Source organism: Periophthalmus magnuspinnatus, chromosome 14, assembly GCF_009829125.3.
Source record: "Periophthalmus magnuspinnatus isolate fPerMag1 chromosome 14, fPerMag1.2.pri, whole genome shotgun sequence".
Classification (NCBI taxonomy): domain Eukaryota; kingdom Metazoa; phylum Chordata; class Actinopteri; order Gobiiformes; family Gobiidae; genus Periophthalmus; species Periophthalmus magnuspinnatus.
This window is the reverse complement of record NC_047139.1, coordinates 5389790-5408348: the sequence shown is the minus strand read 5'-3', so window position 1 is coordinate 5408348 and position 18559 is coordinate 5389790. Positions and strand designations below refer to the sequence as shown.

At 42.2% G+C, this 18559-nt stretch overlaps 1 protein-coding gene across 3 annotated transcripts in view; it reads right to left on the bottom strand.

The window, feature by feature from the left end:
- The window catches only part of gabra1 (gamma-aminobutyric acid type A receptor subunit alpha1), an 82833-nt gene extending 64657 nt beyond the window's left edge, over positions 1 to 18176 (bottom strand). Inside the window, exons 1-3 of one of the 3 annotated variants that reach the window (XM_033978607.2) lie at positions 17724 to 18176; positions 15803 to 15908; positions 541 to 653 (exon numbers count right to left, since the gene is read on the bottom strand). In XM_033978607.2, the coding sequence (XP_033834498.1) occupies positions 541 to 653; positions 15803 to 15908; positions 17724 to 17817 (313 nt within the window). In that variant the 5' untranslated portion in view covers positions 17818 to 18176. Of the gene's footprint in view, positions 1 to 540; positions 654 to 15802; positions 15909 to 17058; positions 17187 to 17723 lie in introns of those variants that run through there. The other 2 variants (XM_033978608.2, XM_055226397.1) reach the window with 2 other exon arrangements.
- Positions 18177 to 18559: the final 383 nt, after the last annotated feature.

Here is an 18559-nt window from a genome sequence, read left to right as displayed (position 1 = left end):
TTAGAATTTTAATCTTGTTATAGTCTTGTACTTTGTCATCAGTGAAAAAAAACTACAATCTAGTGGAGAATATTCAGTTTGAGCAGGGGCGTCGACAGAAATTTGGGGACCCGGGGCAAGACGTCTCACATGGGCCCCCCTCAAATACAAATTAACAGAAAGAGAGTTCAATTTTGGTCAACTCCTCTGTGGATATGTCGTTTTTTTTTCCTTTTTCTGCACATTCTGGTGATGTAATGACGATTATCTTTGTGGAGATTATAAAATGTCCCACGAATGATTATTGTGGACCATTTTGATCACGATAAATGATATTCTTGTTATTGTTTATCGTCCCATCCCTGCTCTGCGTAGCTTGTTTTTAATCTGATGATATAACTTTGATTTAGCATTTAGCGTTAGCATCCTTTAGCCCATCCTTTAGCCCTTTCTTTAGCGTTTCGTGTTCTGCCTTTGCTGTGGTCCGCAGTCTCCACGGGTCACTGCAGATGGATTTACATGGTCCGAGTTGGAAGACAAAAAGATTTGGCTCTCACTGACCTCCGAGTCCGGGCCGGAGGCGGTTGTCGTAGCCGTCCAGAAGGCTGTCCAAGATCTTGGTGAAGACCTTAGTGTCATCTTTCTGTTCATCTGTCATGCCATTCTGCCCCGGGCTGCCAAAGGAAAGAGGAACAGTTTAAAACTCAGGACGAGATTAGAGAAATGGAGAAGGAGGAGGAGAAGAAGAGGAGAGAAAGAGAGAAAGAAAGAGACAGAGACAAAGAGAAAGAGAGAGAGACCGGGCTGCCAAAGCAAAGAGGCACAGTTTAAAACTCAGGACGGGATTAGAGAGGAGGAGGAGAAGGAGGAGGAGAAGAAGAGGAGAAAGAGAGAGAAAAAGAAAGAGACCGAGAGAAAGAGAAAGAGAGAGAGACCGGGCTGCCAAAGCAAAGAGGCGCATTTTAAAACTCAGGATGGGATTAGAGAGGAATGGAGGAGAAGGAGGAGAGAAAGACAGAGAAAGAGAGAAAGAAACAGAGAGAGAAACAGAGAGAAGAAGGAAAGACATAAAGAGAGAAAGAGACAGAGAGAGAGAGACTGGGCTGCCAAAGCAAAGAGTCACAGTTTAAACTCAGGATGGGATTAGAGAGGAGGAGGAGAAGAAGAAGAGGAGAGAAAGAGAGAAAGAAAGAGACCGAGACAAAGAGAAAGAGACCGGGCTGCCAAAGCAAAGAGGCACAGTTTAAAACTCAGGACGAGATTAGAGAGGAGGAGGAGAAGAGGGAGGAGAGGAGAGAAAGAGAGAAAGAAAGACCGAGAGAAAGAGAAAGAGAGACCGGGCTGCCAAAGCAAAGAGGCACAGTTTAAAACTCAGGACAGGATCAGAGAAATAGAGAAGAAGGAGGAGGGGAAGAAGAAGAGGAGGAGAGAGAAAGAAAGAGACTAAGACAAAGAGGAAGAGAAAGAGAGAGAGACCGGGCTGCCAAAGCAAAGAGGCACAGTTTAAAACTCAGGACGGGATTAGAGAGGAGGAGGAGAGGGAGGAGAAGAGAAATGAAGAAGAAGAAGAAGAAGAAGAAGAAGAAGAAGAAGAAGAAGAAGAAGAAGAAGAAGAAGAAGAAGAAGAAGAAGAAGAAGAAGAAGAAGAAGAAGAAGAAGAAGAAGAAGAAGAAGAAGAAGAAGAAGAAGAAGAAGAAGAAGAAGAAGAAGAAGAAGAAGAAGAAGAAGAAGACACTGAAAGAGAGAGAAAACAGAGAGAGAACATGTAAAACCATCTCCAGTGACCCATGGAGACCACAGCACACAGAAAGAGTGAGAGAGAAAGAGAAAAAGAGACAGGGACATTGAAAGAGAGAGAAACAGAGAGAAGAAGGGGAGACAGAAAGAGAGAAAGAAGACAGAGAGAGAAACAAAGAGTTACATTTTAAAACTCAGGACAGGATTAGAGAGAAACAAAGAAGGAGAGACAGAAAGAGAGAAAGAAAGAGAAAAACAGAGAAAGGGAGACACAAAGATAGAGAAAGAGAGACAGAGAGGGAATGAAAAAGAAATAGAGAAAGAAAGGCAGAGAGAGGGAATGAAGAAAAGAGAGAAAGAAAGAAAAAAGAGAGAATGCGAAAGAGAGAAAGAGAGAGAAAGAGCAAAAAAGGGAGAGAAAGAAAGAAAAAAAGAGAAAGAGAGAGAACGTGAAAGAGAGAAAAAGGAGAGCAAAAAAGGGAGAGAAAAAGAGAGAAAGAAAAAGAGAGAGAAAGAGATAGAGAGAAAGAGACACATGTAGAAAGAAAGAGATACAGATAGAGAGAGAGAATCTCCCAAAGCAAACTGAGCTGAGGGGGTTTTCGGGGGAAGGGTTGAACTGAGGTTATGACATGAATGGAGGAGCAATGATGCGGAGGATAGAATCTTTCAAACCGACCGCGGCTGCAAAGTGTTTGGAGGCAGAGTAAACCTCAGAGCGACGTCAATATCAAAATCACTCAATAATGTTTAAAAGAAAATGAAAAAGACATCGATTTTCCTCGTCATCCGGGCACGTCCTCCACAGTCGGCCGCTGCAGAGTTTCAGATGACATCATAATATTTTATACGCCAAAATTATTCAACACAAATGAGGAGCAGCTTTAAATTAAACAGTTGAAATGCAGATTTTTGTTATAAAACTGTGAATTTTGGGTCTTGTACTAATAGAAATGATTAAATTCAACTTTTTTGCATTTGCGTTTTGGATAATTCCTGTCAAAGTTCAATGTAATCAATGGAAAACTTGATTATATCCATGTAACGTTTCTGCTTTAACTTGAATGTTCTGCAATATGGCATTAAACTCATTGATTTTATTGTTTTTTTGTCTTTTTTCCCCAATTACACATGGATTTATTGCACCAAAACACCTCGAAAAACATTGTATTTGTACTTTGAGTTTAATCTGACTCCTTCAGATTTGACCTATAACTTGGCGCGGTGTCATACTGTGGAACATTTCAGGCAAAAACCAAACAACCACATCTCCATGGAGACGAGCCGGTGGCAAACCATCCACCAGAAAGGCTACATAGAGCACATTTTTTTTCATAAACGTTTTTACAAGAAATAAAGTTGGTTATAGGCGTAATTAAGTGCAATATAATACGAAAAGCAGTACTTGTAGCCAGACTGTATACAATTTATAGCTCTTTTAATTGAATTTTATAATATTTTAAATGGAACTAAACGCTAAATTTACTTTTGTTTCGCTACTAAAATGTGTATACGGAGTTTTAGTAACATTATTTACTGTCCCGAGTGCTTTTTTTGGTCCGTTTTTGAAAGAAAGTTTGCAGTTTCTGGTTGAAAACGCGCGTGTCCTGGCTCCTGTGGCCACTGTAATTTCAAGTACTTGGTGACATTACACATGACAGCCAGGTGTTTCTGATGACAAACACCTGGCGCAAATTTTACACCGATCACACTGTTCCTCGTCCAGACCCCGCCCCTCTGTTCCCCTCGCTCTCCAGGTACTGTCGAGTTTCTCAGCTCTACTTGAAATACGGTTTATGGGCGGAGTTTAGGTGTTTAGTTTCACTTTAAAACACCTGAAAAAGCCATAGGACAGAATAAGCCGGTATTGAAATGGCGGCGCAGCGGGTACGTGGAACACCAAGTACCACAAACGAGATAACTTTGAACTTCGATCTGAGTCAAAGTGCAAGTTTATGTGACAATTTCCACAAGTGAATCACGTTAATTATTCTGCAAAGCAACACCAGAGTTGTTCACAGTATCACAGTGTCACTTACAACAAGATTTCATTTGTTAAAATATCCAAACGGAACTGACTCGGGACAACGCGACCTTCTCGGATGTACTGTGCTAAATGTGACTTTATTTTAAAAAATCAGCCTCACGTTGCACAGAGACTTAAATGTGATGTTGTTACGGCCATAAGCTTTACGTTACTTTCATTTTATTGTATCTGTCCTATGTTTCGTGTGCGTTTTCCTCACATAATCCCGGCGGTTTGAGTCCTCACTGCAGATTGGAGGACGATTTTCCCACCTGGACGATCTTGCGTCTCACCTGCAGCCGCCCCCCCCCCCCCCCCCCATTTAACGACATTCAGCGCAAATGTTTGAGGCTGACATTTCTCTTTTCTTACGTCACTAATGTGGAAGTGACTCATTATATTACTGTAAAATCTGCTTCTTAGTTAAACATAAACCTTGCAAATTACCTTTTGTTTGAATATTTTAGCTTCCTTTTGTTTAGTTTACCCTTTTACATTCCTGTTCATTAAATCGCGTCTTTATTTCACCATTTTTCCATCGTCTTGGTTTTGTTTTTTCTTACTTCTCTGACCCTAGAAGAGCTGCGTCGTAGATGTCTGTGCTCTAGTGATTATTAAACCTGCTCTATGTAAGATTTAGATTTTAAACGCCATAAACTTGACCTGTGTACCAAGTCAATACAGCTTTTAAGACTTATAATGCTGATTTACTCTTTATAAAATTAATTTATTTAAAACACTGGGCACGATGTCTTAGTTGTTAATCTTATAATTTGGTGTTTTGGTTCCAATCACAAAGCAGAATAAACCTCACACGAGTCTCACATTTGCATTGACAGGTTCAAAGCTGAAATCCAGACGGTTTAAACCTAAAATGCCTCCGTCTGATCTGAATCGTCACTCACTAAACCCCAGCACCTACAGCCGGTTATGAGTTAGTGCCGGTGCAGCCTCTGCAGCTCCGTGAGTGAATTCTGGAGGTTCTGAGCTTCCACATTAGGCACAGCATGTCCATATATGTGCTCTATTTGCACGGTTAGAAGCTGGTTCCATAGTAATTGTAGTACATAGAATAAAAATACAGTTTTTTTCACTGCAATAAAATCTTTCCAAATAAAAAAATTATAATAATAATAATAATGTCTGTGTGCATTTAATTTAATTTATTTTATTTAGTATTTTTATTTATTTATTTATTATTTATTTATTTTATTTATTTATTATTTTTATTTATTTACAAATTTTATTTATTTATTTATTTTTTCTTTTTTGGCATAAACGTATGCAATGGAGCTTTAACCAATGCTAACTTATAATTTGTCTAAACGGATATAAAAACTAAATACTGCATTAAGATCCGTACCAAATCGCGTATAGTATAGTAAGTCTAAATTACTTCAATAATTTCCCCGAAAACAGTCAGAGCACCAGCCACATACACAGGTCCCTTAAAATCTCTACTGGTTTAACATTAACATTCAAATATTTCCATTGCCACTCGGCCTCACGCAAACACACCCAGTCGTCTGCGTATGGAAAAATAATCATTTATCACACAGTACATCCATGTTTTTCTACTCGTCACGTTACAAGAGCGTGTAGTACAGAAGCGTAATTCCTTCCGCCCGAGACGTGTACAAGTGCACTTTTAATCTCGCGCGGAAAAGGCCCATAGATCTGGCCGTCTGCTGGTGTGACACTGACTCATTTACAGTTGTTGATTCATGGAGTGTGACGCATCTGCAAGTGTTTTAGCAGCAGAGCCTTTCCACGCAGAGCAGCATCAGCAGCAGCCACCCAGAACAGCCGCTATCTCGCACCGCGCCAGAGAATACGGGAACGTAGGATGCATTATTTATACGTTAATATGCCCTTTTATGGACCACAAAAGGTTTCGGTCGAGAGTGCCCTTTGATCAACAAAAGTAAAAAAACAAACAAGCAGGTTAATTGTGGATTTGAGTTGCGAGTTTGAGGCATTAATATTTCACACAACAACATCATCGGGGATAGTGCCGCTAATTACGTTAAGAGTTTGTGACTGGGATGTTTAGCGTTGGGCGTAGATTGATTTTGGTTCATTTAAAGATGGATTACGTAACTTTTCCCGACCCGAAACCGCTGCGTTAATGTGTCGCCTGGATTGTTTTTACGCTATACCGTTATATTTATCTATTTAACACTTTTTACGGGTGTTTTTTATGTGACATGCGTCTTTGTACCAAGAGCAGGCACGCCTCTCCGCAGAGCTGACCTGTAGCTACGTCTGGAGGGGTGGTGATAGGTAAATTTAACGACGTACTGTTGAAAATTTAACGCAAAGAAATGAACTATCGATAGAGACAAGTGACATGGTGCAACTGCGAACCGTACAGCGATTGGTTGGTAAAACTTGGGACTAAACCGGGGCTAAACTTGGACTAAACCAGGACTAGATCAGGACCAAACCAGGTCTACGCAGGACTAAACCCGGTAGTGTCTTAGATTATCCATATTGACACAGTTTGTTCTTGCATTGTAGTGTAAAGGGAGCAGTACATTCGCAGTTTAATCCCCGTTTTTCTGCTCAAAATCAAGACACTTCACAGCTGCTCCGAGTTTAACGTAGTGTCAACTTCTAATAAGACAAGTAAAATGGGGAAAAAAAGCTCTGAACTTGTATTTTCGTATTTTCTGGACTATAAGCCGCACTTTTTTTCATAGTTTTTGCGGAGTGCGACTTATACTCAGATGCGACTTATATGTGATTTGTAGTGAGATCCAGAGTAAACGTGTTGCTTGTTTTTTCTGCTTTATTTATCTGATTAACTGTTAATATCTTACGTTAAACCAGACACGTGTTCAGTTCTGTCTGTGCTTCATGTCGCTGAATAAATATAAATGTGTTACGTTAGCGTGATGTACTGATATTCAGCCTGTTGTTCCACATTTTATTCTTATTATTATAATTTGCCTTTAAAGATAAAATGTCTGTTCTTTATCTCGGATTTTGTTAAATAAATTTCCCCAAAAAACGCGACTTATAGTCCAGTGCGACTTATATATGTGTTTATTATTTCAGTTATCGGATTTATGTCTTATAATGTGGCGTGTAATTTCATGATTGGCAGCCACTTTTCTGTCAGTGAACCTCAGGGCAGCTGTGGCTATAGTAGTTTATAATGGATAAAGTGAATTTGAGTGTCCGAATGAGCTCAATATTTGACCAGTGCATCCTTATTAGACCTTATTTCGATCTGAATCCTGATTGATACTGTGCAGCTGATGCGAAATCTGAAGCTAACTAGAGGTACTGCTCTGTCTGTAGCTCTGTTCCTCAAATTAGACTTTTAATTTGACCTTTGTTTTACCATTATGTGATTATAACGAACTTAGCTGGAACAGGCGATCTGATTCGTCCTGTTAAACAAGTCAGAAGCTAGCTAGCGTTAGCCAACTATTTAGTTCGTCACGCGTACCTGGACCTTCCTCCATAGACATAGATGCAGCGCACACCCAGCACGATGTCGTTACAGTTTATTATCTTGCGCTTTACGTTGATTTGCCCCGTTTTCCGTCATTTTTAGACCGTTCAAGATTGCGCCAAACACGTTTCGGAGATGTTTAGATGTATGTGAGGAGGAAACCAAGTCTTAATTTCTCCCGGAGGCGTTGGACGTGCTCACATTTAGAGCTGAGCACGCATTCATGCATAAGTGTTGACAATAATCTGATAAACGCCCCGAACCGCGCCTCATGTGCTGCTCAGGCCCCGTCTCTGGATGCTGGAGTCTCATGCCTCGGCGGTGTAAATGCACGCTAAATACACGCTGTTAAGAAACCGCGGCAACGAGGAGAAACAGAGGTCATCGAGATTGGCAGAACGGGGCGTAGAGAGGGCAAAGAAACTGAACGAAAACATGGCGATAAAAATAAAAGCGTGGAAAGATCAACAAAGTGGAGAATCATCGACATTCAGAGCCATGGACGCTGATCAGATAGACATATTTTGACTGGACTTTACTTATTACCTTTCCTTTTCCTTTCACGTCTAAAGATGTACTATGTAATTTTCCCGTAATGTTCCACAGTATAGTATTAAAATTCTCTATCTTACATATTACAGGTCTCATCAGTGGAGAGGCAGCCTCGCTCAGGGAAAGAACGCACGCTTTTCAAAAGGTATCTCCGAGCAATAAATACAACTGAACAAATGCAAGCTAGACAAGTTTAATATCGCGCGGTGGAACATTCCAGGCGAAGCAAAAAAAACCCCTCCCAGGTGGCAGACCCTCCACCAGAAACGTTACATAAGGCATCGCTAACAGGCCGATCCAGTCAAATCATGAGATGCGTTTGGGCGTAGTGGTTTCAGGTTCGATTCCCGGACCAAGTGAGGCCTTTGTTAAAATGACTGTTCCTCATTTTAAGAGACGCAACATGTGACTTTTTTTTTTCTGGTGGGAGGGTGTCAAGATCCCAGTGTGTCTGTGTTTTCTGTGCTGTCTTCCCTTTTTCCGTGGTACAGTTCTGCTTGGTTCAGTCTGTTTTTTTGCGGCGATGGACATAGTACTGAGTTGGTGTTTCCCGTTTTCGCCCGATCCCGTTGCACCTCAGCCTCTGACCCAGCTACCTACGACGGGTTCGAACACCTCAGCCTCCAACCCAGCTTCCTACCAGCATTCACATTCTCTTGTTTGTAATAAAATCTGTCAAATCTTACTCCGAGTCTGTATCTTTGATCCCTCAGATGTTACGAAACAATCTGCTACCTGTTTGTCTCAATGAAGATGTTATTTGCCTGGAATGTTCCACAGTATAATATAAAACTTCCCTAAAAAATTGAATAAATGTGCTGAAAAAATATCTAAAATACTACGACTTCACACTGCCTCTCCACAACTCCGACCTGTAACTTGGTCTTGCAGAAAAAAATCAATAAAGTTTCTACATAAGGTCTACAGTTCCAGTCAGGCTGATTCTAATTCATTCATAACGTTTTGCATCGTTTTAAGCTTCGTGATTCAAATTTGATGACGTTTTTCAGATCGTCCGGCGTCATAACATGTTTTTTTATCCCACGTCTTGAGATTATGTTCCTTACTATATCACGTTTTATAGTTTGAGCTTCTCCGTGGGTCCAGAGCTTCAGAAGTAAACAGCTCTTAAAGTGTCAGAGTTACATAACTGTTTTATTTTTTTACACTGTCAAATGTTTTCAAGCATATAACTGTCTTCCTTTTTGCTTTTTTAAAATAAACGACGAACCAACAATAGCCTTGAACCGTGAACTCATTTGCATTTTGAGTTTAGAAAATGGTAAGACTTATAGACTTACATGTTTCATTAATGTCGTCCGTAAATATTGTACCTTTTAATTTTGTATCTGTGCACGACATTATGAAGTCCTTCTGTACTTAAAGAGGGGGTATTATGCAAAAAATCGACTTTTTGGAGCCCTTTACCATGTTATAACGTTGCCTGAGGAGGTTTTATATGTCATTCATGCACGTTTGAGTCACTTAGCGATCTCTCCTGGGTCATATTTGAACACTACTTATGGTCAGCACAATCCCATCCAAAGTTTACCACACAAATCTGCGTCATCCATGAACTCGCACACCAATGTTCCTTAAATATACACTGCCTGGCCAAAAAAAAGGTCACACACTCTAATATTTCGTTGGACCACCTTTAAAAAATGCGCTTACTTTCACTATTAAACGCTATTCACTATTACACAAAGAGTTTTACTGTTGTTTTTCTTCGATTTTTAAGTGTCGCCGATCACGATCATTCAGGACTTTTTTTTCCGGACACACTTCTTCCACAAAAGCGACGGGTCCCCACTATCCTTCCAGTTTTTAATAATGAGCTGGACAGTTCTTAACCTGGTTTTAGTAGTTTCTCCAATCTCCTTAGACGTTTGACTCTTCTCAAACAAACTAACATCTTTTCCACGACCACGGGATGTGTTTTTCCACATCGTTGTTTAAAAAATGAGAAGAAACTTATTGGACCAATTGGGGTTAAATGAAAGATAATGCCTGAAAGATAATCGCACATGCAGTAATTATCCAACAGGAAGCTCATACCTATTTACTTTCTTGTTTGCTTGATACAAAACAACATGATACAACTTCACAAACCTGATGTGATGTGCAGTAGTTTCATTAGCAGGACGTTTGCCCCTTTTTACGTGAGACAGGTCTCTACTTTGACAATGTTTAAATCTCAAAACGGTTCTGTTTATCTGTGCATACGACTGAAAGGGGGTTTATTCTGCACTTTTTTTTTCTTTTAACGTTAATTTTATGATGATTATTTATGTTTTGACTCGTCGTATTGTGATTTTAATGCCTTTCTTGTTCCGTAAAGCGCTTTTGAATGACTTCGCGTACCAGTTGCGCTGTACAAATAAACCGGCCTTGCCTTTAACTCAATATATTGCACGTTTCGAAGAAGGATTTTACAAAACTTTTCAATTCATTCGCCCCGATTTATACATAATCACGTGCAGCAGGGCCACGTCTTTATTGTCTGTAATGAAACGGTTCGGTCCGGTGCACGTGCCAGGTTTGTGGAAGTAGAAATCTATGCCATGTTAATTACGTGCATGCACAGCCAACAACCGCGTTATAAATGATGCAACACACAGCCACATCGTACTATATATACACACGAGAAACCCATTTTTCACTGTAACGTACGAGCTCCCTCCTCTGCTACGGCTCGCCATGTAAATATACGGAGGGCTAGGGACACAGTTGGTATCTCAAGGCAAAAAGGAAAGCGAAGAGCGAGCGAGGGGGAAGTAGACACATGTTGATGAGGAGGTGGAGGCTGTTTCTTCTGCATAATACATTGCACACCAACCCCACCTACAGGTCGTTTGCGCAGCAGCAGTGTCAGCGTTCACACTCTCTTTTATCTTCTCTCTTGGTCCCTGAGCCGGTTCTACGCCAAAGAAATCTGCCACTAGACAATTTACCGTGATTGGCAAAGTAGATAGAGGAGGTCCGGTTTAGCGTTTAAGCCGCGGAGTAAATATTATTTCAGCTTCAAACGTGATTTTACTGAGGAATACTGAATGATTAATATGGAATAGTTTGCGTTTAAATAAATATCTGGGTATGTATTTATCTTTTTTATGTTTTTTGGTTTGGTTTAATCCATGCACAGCTCTGTCCAAGAGTTTCATTTTCCTTTTTCGTAGGTAATCACTTCAGGATTTAATTGAGGACTTTCGCTCGTTAAGAATATATTGTTCTGAATTGTTAATTGCTATGGCAACGGTGCTCCATTCGCATCTCTTGGAAAGCCACACAGATAGATTTGTTCTCCCTTTTTGGACTGATCACGGTTTAGTCCGAGTCTAGACCAGCTTATTCCTGGTTTAATCAAACTTTAAAGCTGGTTTAGACTCGGTTTGGGTCTAGTTTTTTCACCGTTGGTCCCTGTTCAGACTTTTTCGAGCGCGTTCACATCAAGCCAAGTTTAGTCCTGATTTAGTCTTGTTCTTCTGGTTTACTTCTGGTGTAGTACACGTGTAAACTCACTCCTGTCCAGTCCTTAAAATTACCCTTGGTTTATAACAGTATCAATCCTGGTTTAAGCTTAAGGTTAAGGTGCACTTAATGGTCCCCGCTGGCACTTTTTGTCCTAGTTTTATCCAGCAATGCATTTCAACAATCCTGCCCACTTTGCAACCCACAGAGATTCCGCGAATAAATGTGTTTTTTGTACAGGTTTTCAATCCAAAAAGCACATTTAAAGCCGCTGTACGTGACTTGTACTGCATTAAAAACATGAAAACTGAACTAGCAGCGGTTCAAAGTTGCTCCTCAATTACCTCAGACATTCCGAGTATCCTAATTATTCACGGCGATGAGTTTATAAGCGCTTTTCATGTCGTTCAGAGGCCAGAGCATAGAACAACTAGCATGCTAACGCTATATTATTACATTATTTTGACCTCAAGAGCTGCTTAGTGGGGCAAGACACATTTTCCTCAAATACATAGAAAGGAAAATCAGGTGCAGGCTCTTTAAAACTTAAAATTTTGTGAAATATTTGAATAACTTTGCTCGATTGACCGGATTCAGCCCTGCCCACGTTTGCTGTAAATGTAACTTTGCGGTGGCACTTCCAGTTAAGAGGGAATCCCATGCATTTCGATGGAGAATTTGGGGAAAATTTTGACGCTAAAATGATATAAATGTTCAGTTTTCGTGTGTACCAACAAGTCAACACTGCACTGGTTCTTTGGAGGCTTTAAAACGGACGGCTCTTTAGTCCCTGTAGAACTTATTTACCGTCGAGATCGGAAGCCCCATGCGAGATAATACGACCCAAATGGGAACGGCAGCACGTACAGCAACGTCCGGAATTTAGACTGTGTTGGAATTTTAGTCCCGGTTTCCCTCGGTTTCCTCCGTCTTGGCTCAGTCGTGGTTCTTCCTCGGTCTCTTCTCTGCCGCTTCTGACAGCACCGTTCTGCCTCTTTCGTCATTGGCGGATATCTAATTATAAGGCAATTTCTTTCTGTTGGCAACAAACCGTACAGAGGAGCTAGGGCTTCCTGATTACCGCGTCTGCCTGAAATCCCTAAAGGTGAGCCGCGCATGTGCCTCCACGAATCCCACTTCAAAAAGCAGCTTCGATTATACAGTAAATCTCTCGGCGGTAATTGCGCTGCCGTTTGCGGTGACAGTCCCTCATCAGAATTTATATTTTTCTTCCGATTCTGTTCAATATTCACGCGCACGGCATCACGTTTTTGCATTTGCCAGTCCGTTCATTTAATCTTGATCGATCAAACGGGATCAAATGTTACTCATTACCATAGATTTTACACAGGCCGGAATCCATTGATGTTTGGTGTCTATTCAGAGCGCGAATTCACTTGAAAGAGGTTTTGCAAATGCGTGTTTTGTCGTTCGTATTGTAGCGGGGATTTAAAAGCAAAGGCCTAACCCGTCCTCATTCAGCACCAGTCGACGTGTCAAACTACCCATGACACGTGTGTTAAAGACGGGGTATAACACGCTACGCAGTTAGTTCGGCGTGTTAGCTTTTATTGTTTTGAAAATGCTGAGCGATCCCTCGTTTATCGCGGTGGTTAGGCGAAATCTGCAAGTATCAGCTTTATTTTTTACAATTATTCTACATGTTTTTTGCTGTAAAACCCCTCACCACACACTTTATACACTTTTCTCACACAGGCGTTAACATTTTCTCACATTTCTCTCTCGTTTAAACACAAAGTTCAAACCTTCGTCGGCGTCTTTGTCGGTGCAGAACGTTTCATCGACGTTGTGGGTTTTGTCGGGGAGAAAACAAATTGCAAACGTACAGCACTTCAGAGTCACACCGCGATCCAACGTTTATGTAAATTTGTCTGAACACATTCTGTGCTGGACAGGAGACACGGCACGGAGGAGACTGATGGACAATGGTCTACAGTCCAACAGCCAATCAGGACAAAGAACACGACGCACGTTCGGCGAAACAGCAAGACCGCGATATAGCGAGGAACAACTGTACACGAAATATGAAAACAACATATTACAATGTTTAATTCGTTTTAGTTTCGTTTTTGATGCGTCCCGCTAAGTCACTCCATCCTACTGTGCATCGCATCAGGTTTGTGAAGTTATAGTATATAGTTTTGTATCGTGCTTTTGTATGTTTATGAAAAATGGACATAAGGAAGGTTCGAATAGAGCCCGGGAAAGATCACAAGATTACTCAAACATAAATGATATTGCTGGGTTTCAGATGACGTCGCAACATTCTACAGGCTAATGATATTTAACAAAGCGAAAATGGGGGGGGGAAGCTAAAAGAAATATGGTTCAGATTGTGTTTTTTGTTGTTAAACGGTGAGTTCTTGGGTCTAGTCACTGATATGTGTGAATTTACATAATGACACAATGTAATCAACTGGAGAAATCTGGCTTTTGTCCATCATCTGTGAAAATACAACATCGTCACATTCTCCAATCACCCACTATAACATGCTAAACCGCACAGAAAAGGCAAATTTACATAATACCCCATCTTTAAATTAATCAGTGAGGCAGCCAAGACCTGCATCTACATCTGCAAAGGACTAAATGTCAGAATTGATCCTATTAAGGTGCGTTTCTCGCGATTATAGGGATTCAAAACTAAACACACGAAGGGAACACGCACAGCCTCGGAATCAATGCATTCGCTGGTCACGTGACTTCCACTTGTCAGCTCGCATTCATCCACTCGGGATCGTCTCCAGCGGGTGCTCGTCTGCTGCTTGTTAGGCGACATCTGACACCTCAGTGTTGACATTGAGAAGTGTGTCTTTACATTAGCCTTGTCCGAGCCCGCAGCCATTGTCAAAACCACAGCTGTAGTCGATTGCAAAGGAGCACAATGCCACTCTCTGTCCATGCGAGGCTAAACTGCAATGTAATTTTCATCCTTCAAGGTTTGATAACGTTTTTTGTTATCTTTTTTTGCCTGACACAGGAAATCGCCGGGCTGCTATTGGTGCAAATTGCTTTGAATATCATTCCTGGTACAACTCATTTATCCAGGACTGAAAAGTGGACACCGTCTGAATTTGAAGAACATTTCTGATTAAACTTGTGACCATGGGGATCGAATGACGAAACATTAAGAAAGTCATCACAGCAGTTAACAATTCCAATCAAAACATTATAACTTTTCAACGCGAAATACTCCTCAAAATTGCATCTTTAACAGGAAACGTAAAGCAATTTTGTTCTAGAAATCGACATAATGCTAAAACCGCAACTGGGCTATGACGTAAAGACGCTATCCGCTGACCCACAGGTTGGCGGTGCGATTCTAGCTCCCACTGATGAGCGCTGCTGTTGTGTCCTTGGGCAAGACGCTTAACCCACCTCGCCCCTTGTGTCTGCGTACTCTGGTGTATAAATGTGCGTGCGAGGGAGTGGTTCTTTGATGTAAAGCGCTAGAAATTGGAAAATCGCTGGATAAAAACGTGACCATTTTTACCATAATTGCAATACCTTAGATTTGGCTTATAAATAAAAGGCAAACCCACTTTCGCCAGCTCACTTCTAAGAATCCAAAGCTCAAATATGATGGGAGGAAGATTAGAAACCCAGCACATAACATATGCAATATCAATATGCAAATCACTGCACAGTAGGGGGCAGATAATTAGCAGAAGCCACCCCAGCAAAATGTAAAGCAGGCTTGTTTTAGGAATGCCATAGGTGCAAAAAGCTGTGAGCGACGGTACACGAAAAGCAGAAAGATAAATGAAACGGGTGACCAGGTGAACGCCTTTGTATCTGCCTCCCTGACTGGATGACTTAGTGACATATTTACTGGGCGGGTGGACAAGTCGGCTGATAAGAAATGAGCCATATCCCGGCATGAAAAGGTCATCCTTCACGCCTTAACAGCACGCGGTGACACTTGGCTGGCCGCACGTGGTTCTCGACATATAAGCTGGCCGTTTCTAATTATAGGCATTTTGGAACTTAGACTTGAGTTTTTCGAGATGTTTGAAGAGGGATTTTGGTTTTGGACATAGACGATATTGTTGCTTTTACACATTTTAGCAGAAACGAGTGTTGGCATGGTATGAAAATGTAAAACTCGACTTCGATACTAATACTAATACCAAAATGGAGATAAAAACACTCCTTTTTCAGTAATAGAATGTAGTTTCCATGTACAAACTAACAGTACGTTCTTTACATGAGCATGAGGGCTTATATTCATTGTAATAAACCTCAAAATCATGCTAAAATTGTTCAGAAAAGCTCAAATTTTGTGCGATGTCACTTTCCGCAGTATCGATACTCCCTCAAACGTGTATCCAGCGTCGATATCAGCTTCAGTAAAGCTTAGAATTAGATTTTCGATACTTTTGACAACCCTAAAACAAATCAATATCTGCCTCCAAAACGCAGAATCCGAGATCTATCCTCCAAACCAATGCATACTTTGCTTCGAATATCACTGCACAGGCAAATATCACAACTATTACAACAATCAACAGTGTATCTCATTCACGCCATGACACATTTCTGCATCTTCTTACCTTTTCCCGCCCAGCGCAACGTCGATGCCGAGCAAGAAAGCCCAGAGACACAATAAGGCCGGCCTGCTCCGTCCACACATCTCGGCGATATGAGGACTTTTCAGTGCTAGAGGTCAAATAAAAAACACACAATCAACATACGGGCAGTGAAGCTACAAATCCATGACTAACCCTTTGTCATATTGTTGACCAATTCTGCATAAATCAACACAAATAAGCCCTCACACGCCACTTTTACGCATGCCCCCCCTCCTCCTTAAAGACTTGACATCATCATTTTGAATTAGGTGGCACGTTAAACTACACACCAGCACAACACAGCACAACCCAACGTGCACACAACCCAACGCGCTATGCATGTTGTGTGTCATAATTCAAAGCATATGCATCCTCCATCGCGGTCAAGCGAGCACAGAAACCAAGCAGGGCGCGCGTGTGAGCGTTGTAGCACCTGTACACAGCCTCCCTCCGGTCTCCCCCGCGCCTCCCCACCACCCACCACCTCCTCTCTCTTCCTCCCTCCTCCTCCTCTAATACCCTGCAATGTGAAACGCGTCGCACCGCAATATCAAAATCCCCCACCGAAAATAACAGCGTTTGGTTGCCTTTCCGTCACTAAAGCCGCGGTGATGTTACAAAAATAAGTGTTTAGGGTTCCGTTTTGGTGCCGTGGTCCGGGGGAGGAGAGGAGCAGCAGCGGCAGCAGGAGGAGCAGGAGAAGCAGCAGCAGCAGAAGCATCACACACGGGCGACATGAGTGGACTTACTTAGTGATTCTACAGAGGAAGAAGAGTCTACTAGTCGGATGTGCCGCTCCAAGACGCACAATGGCACCGTTTGCAAAGCACTAACATGAAAATATAAATCCGATGTTTGACAGGGATTGGATGAAGCGCGAATGATGCAGATTAGCAGCAAATCCCCCACTTCTTTTCGCAAGTTATTCAGAGGAAAGACCGCGGTGTGATTGCTTTTAGGCTTTAGAATGCAACTGGCATCGATGCGTCTTCAATAAACATGGAAAACATTCAACGTTTCGCTTCGTTTGGCCAAAATGTGCCTTGACGTGGGTTTTTTTCTAATGAGACATCCGTGGAGCTTGTGACTGAAGCATCAAACAGCCTTAAAATGCGCCTTAATTACGACGACAACTCCCCCAGTATGCCCTCGCAGGGAAAAACTCAAGCAAGTGAAATACACATAATCCTGTCCGCTTTTACGCGTGGAAAAACAAGAGGAATTCAAAGCACACTTACGCCAGACACCAATGGTTTTAACGTTGTCCTCTAATTTTGAACTTTTCCAAGTGAATACGTATCCTAACCCGGTTTGAATGAGGCAAAATCCTCCTGTGTGATCTCAGATCTGACGAATTCTCGCTTGAGGCTCGAGAAGCGGCTGCTGACGATATGCGCAGGTCTCTCTCACTGCTCATTGGTGCCTGCGCTGCCTCCACTGCTGCTGCCGCTGATGTAGCGCGACTCCAACTCTGTCTGTCGGCAACATAAATGTCCCCTAACTACGACCAACGCGCCCCGCAGCACAACAGACATGATGTTTGGTGATGGTCGTGAGCGCAGCGCATCCAAACGCAGCGCTTTGGATGGAGAGTGCCGCTCTGATATAAGCCCAGCCCGCCCATGTTAGATGCAGCACAATCCAACTTCCACTGCCGCTGTCGCCCCTAATCTCTTTTACAGTGGCTGCTAAATAAAAATCCTCTTACATTTGCGGCTGGAATCCCTTGTCTCTCGCTCTCGATTTCTCTTGAATCTATGCCATGATAAAGCAGCTATAGCCTACCGTGTAAGTTACGAACACGAAGCAACACACGCACACACAGACCAGCACTGGGCTCGAAACAGGCGTCCACAAAACACAGAAACACAGAAAACTGCAGGGAAAATGTTAGTTTCCTCACCCGCTGCAAGAGTCCTCGTAGAAACCAAAACGAATAAAATAAAATCTCCACTCGCGCCTCGTCGGTGCTTTGGAAAGCCCTCCACGTTTCGCATGGAGACAAGCCGCCAAGCCGTGTGCCTCTGTTTACAGCACCCCCCAAAATCTTGTGTGTGCTGCTACTGCTGCTTATTACAGCGTGCACGCACTGAGAGGACCGCGCTCTCGAGAGAGAGACGAGAGCGAACGAACGAGAGGCGAGAGATGCGAGGAGGAGACGCGTACATCTGCAAGGAGGCAAGGGAAGAGAAGCACGCAGGAAGAGCAAACGGATAGATATTTGAGCAAGTTCAGACCCGGTTTAGATGACGTTTTTATCGGCGAGGACTGCGATAAACCAACAGCAAAAGGCGGTGATTTCCAGTGTGCGCCCCAGCTGTTGATTTGTTAAGGACGCCTTTTTGGAGACGTGTTCTTCGCCCTGAGTTTTGACTGTGGCACACACTGGGAGAGAGCCGGCAGTGGAGTCACGTCAGCCCGGTCTGCAGTGCTACGTTTCCCCTGTCACCAAAAGTCTGTTAGTTACGACAGACCGGGCTCTGCTTTTACGCGTAAAAATGTACAAATATGTTTTAATACGAGTGTAAATATAATCTCAGTGGATCTGTCATGAAAATGCGGAGTTTTTCCCACAAATTTGTCTCACACAGTCCTCACAAAACATGAGCAAACACGGGGTTCTGTCTATTTACAGAACACGAACAATGCGTAAAGTGGAAATATTCAGGTCTGTGCCAAAACCACACGTGTGTTTTTTTTTCTATTCGTAGATATTTTACGTGATGCATTGTTCCATTT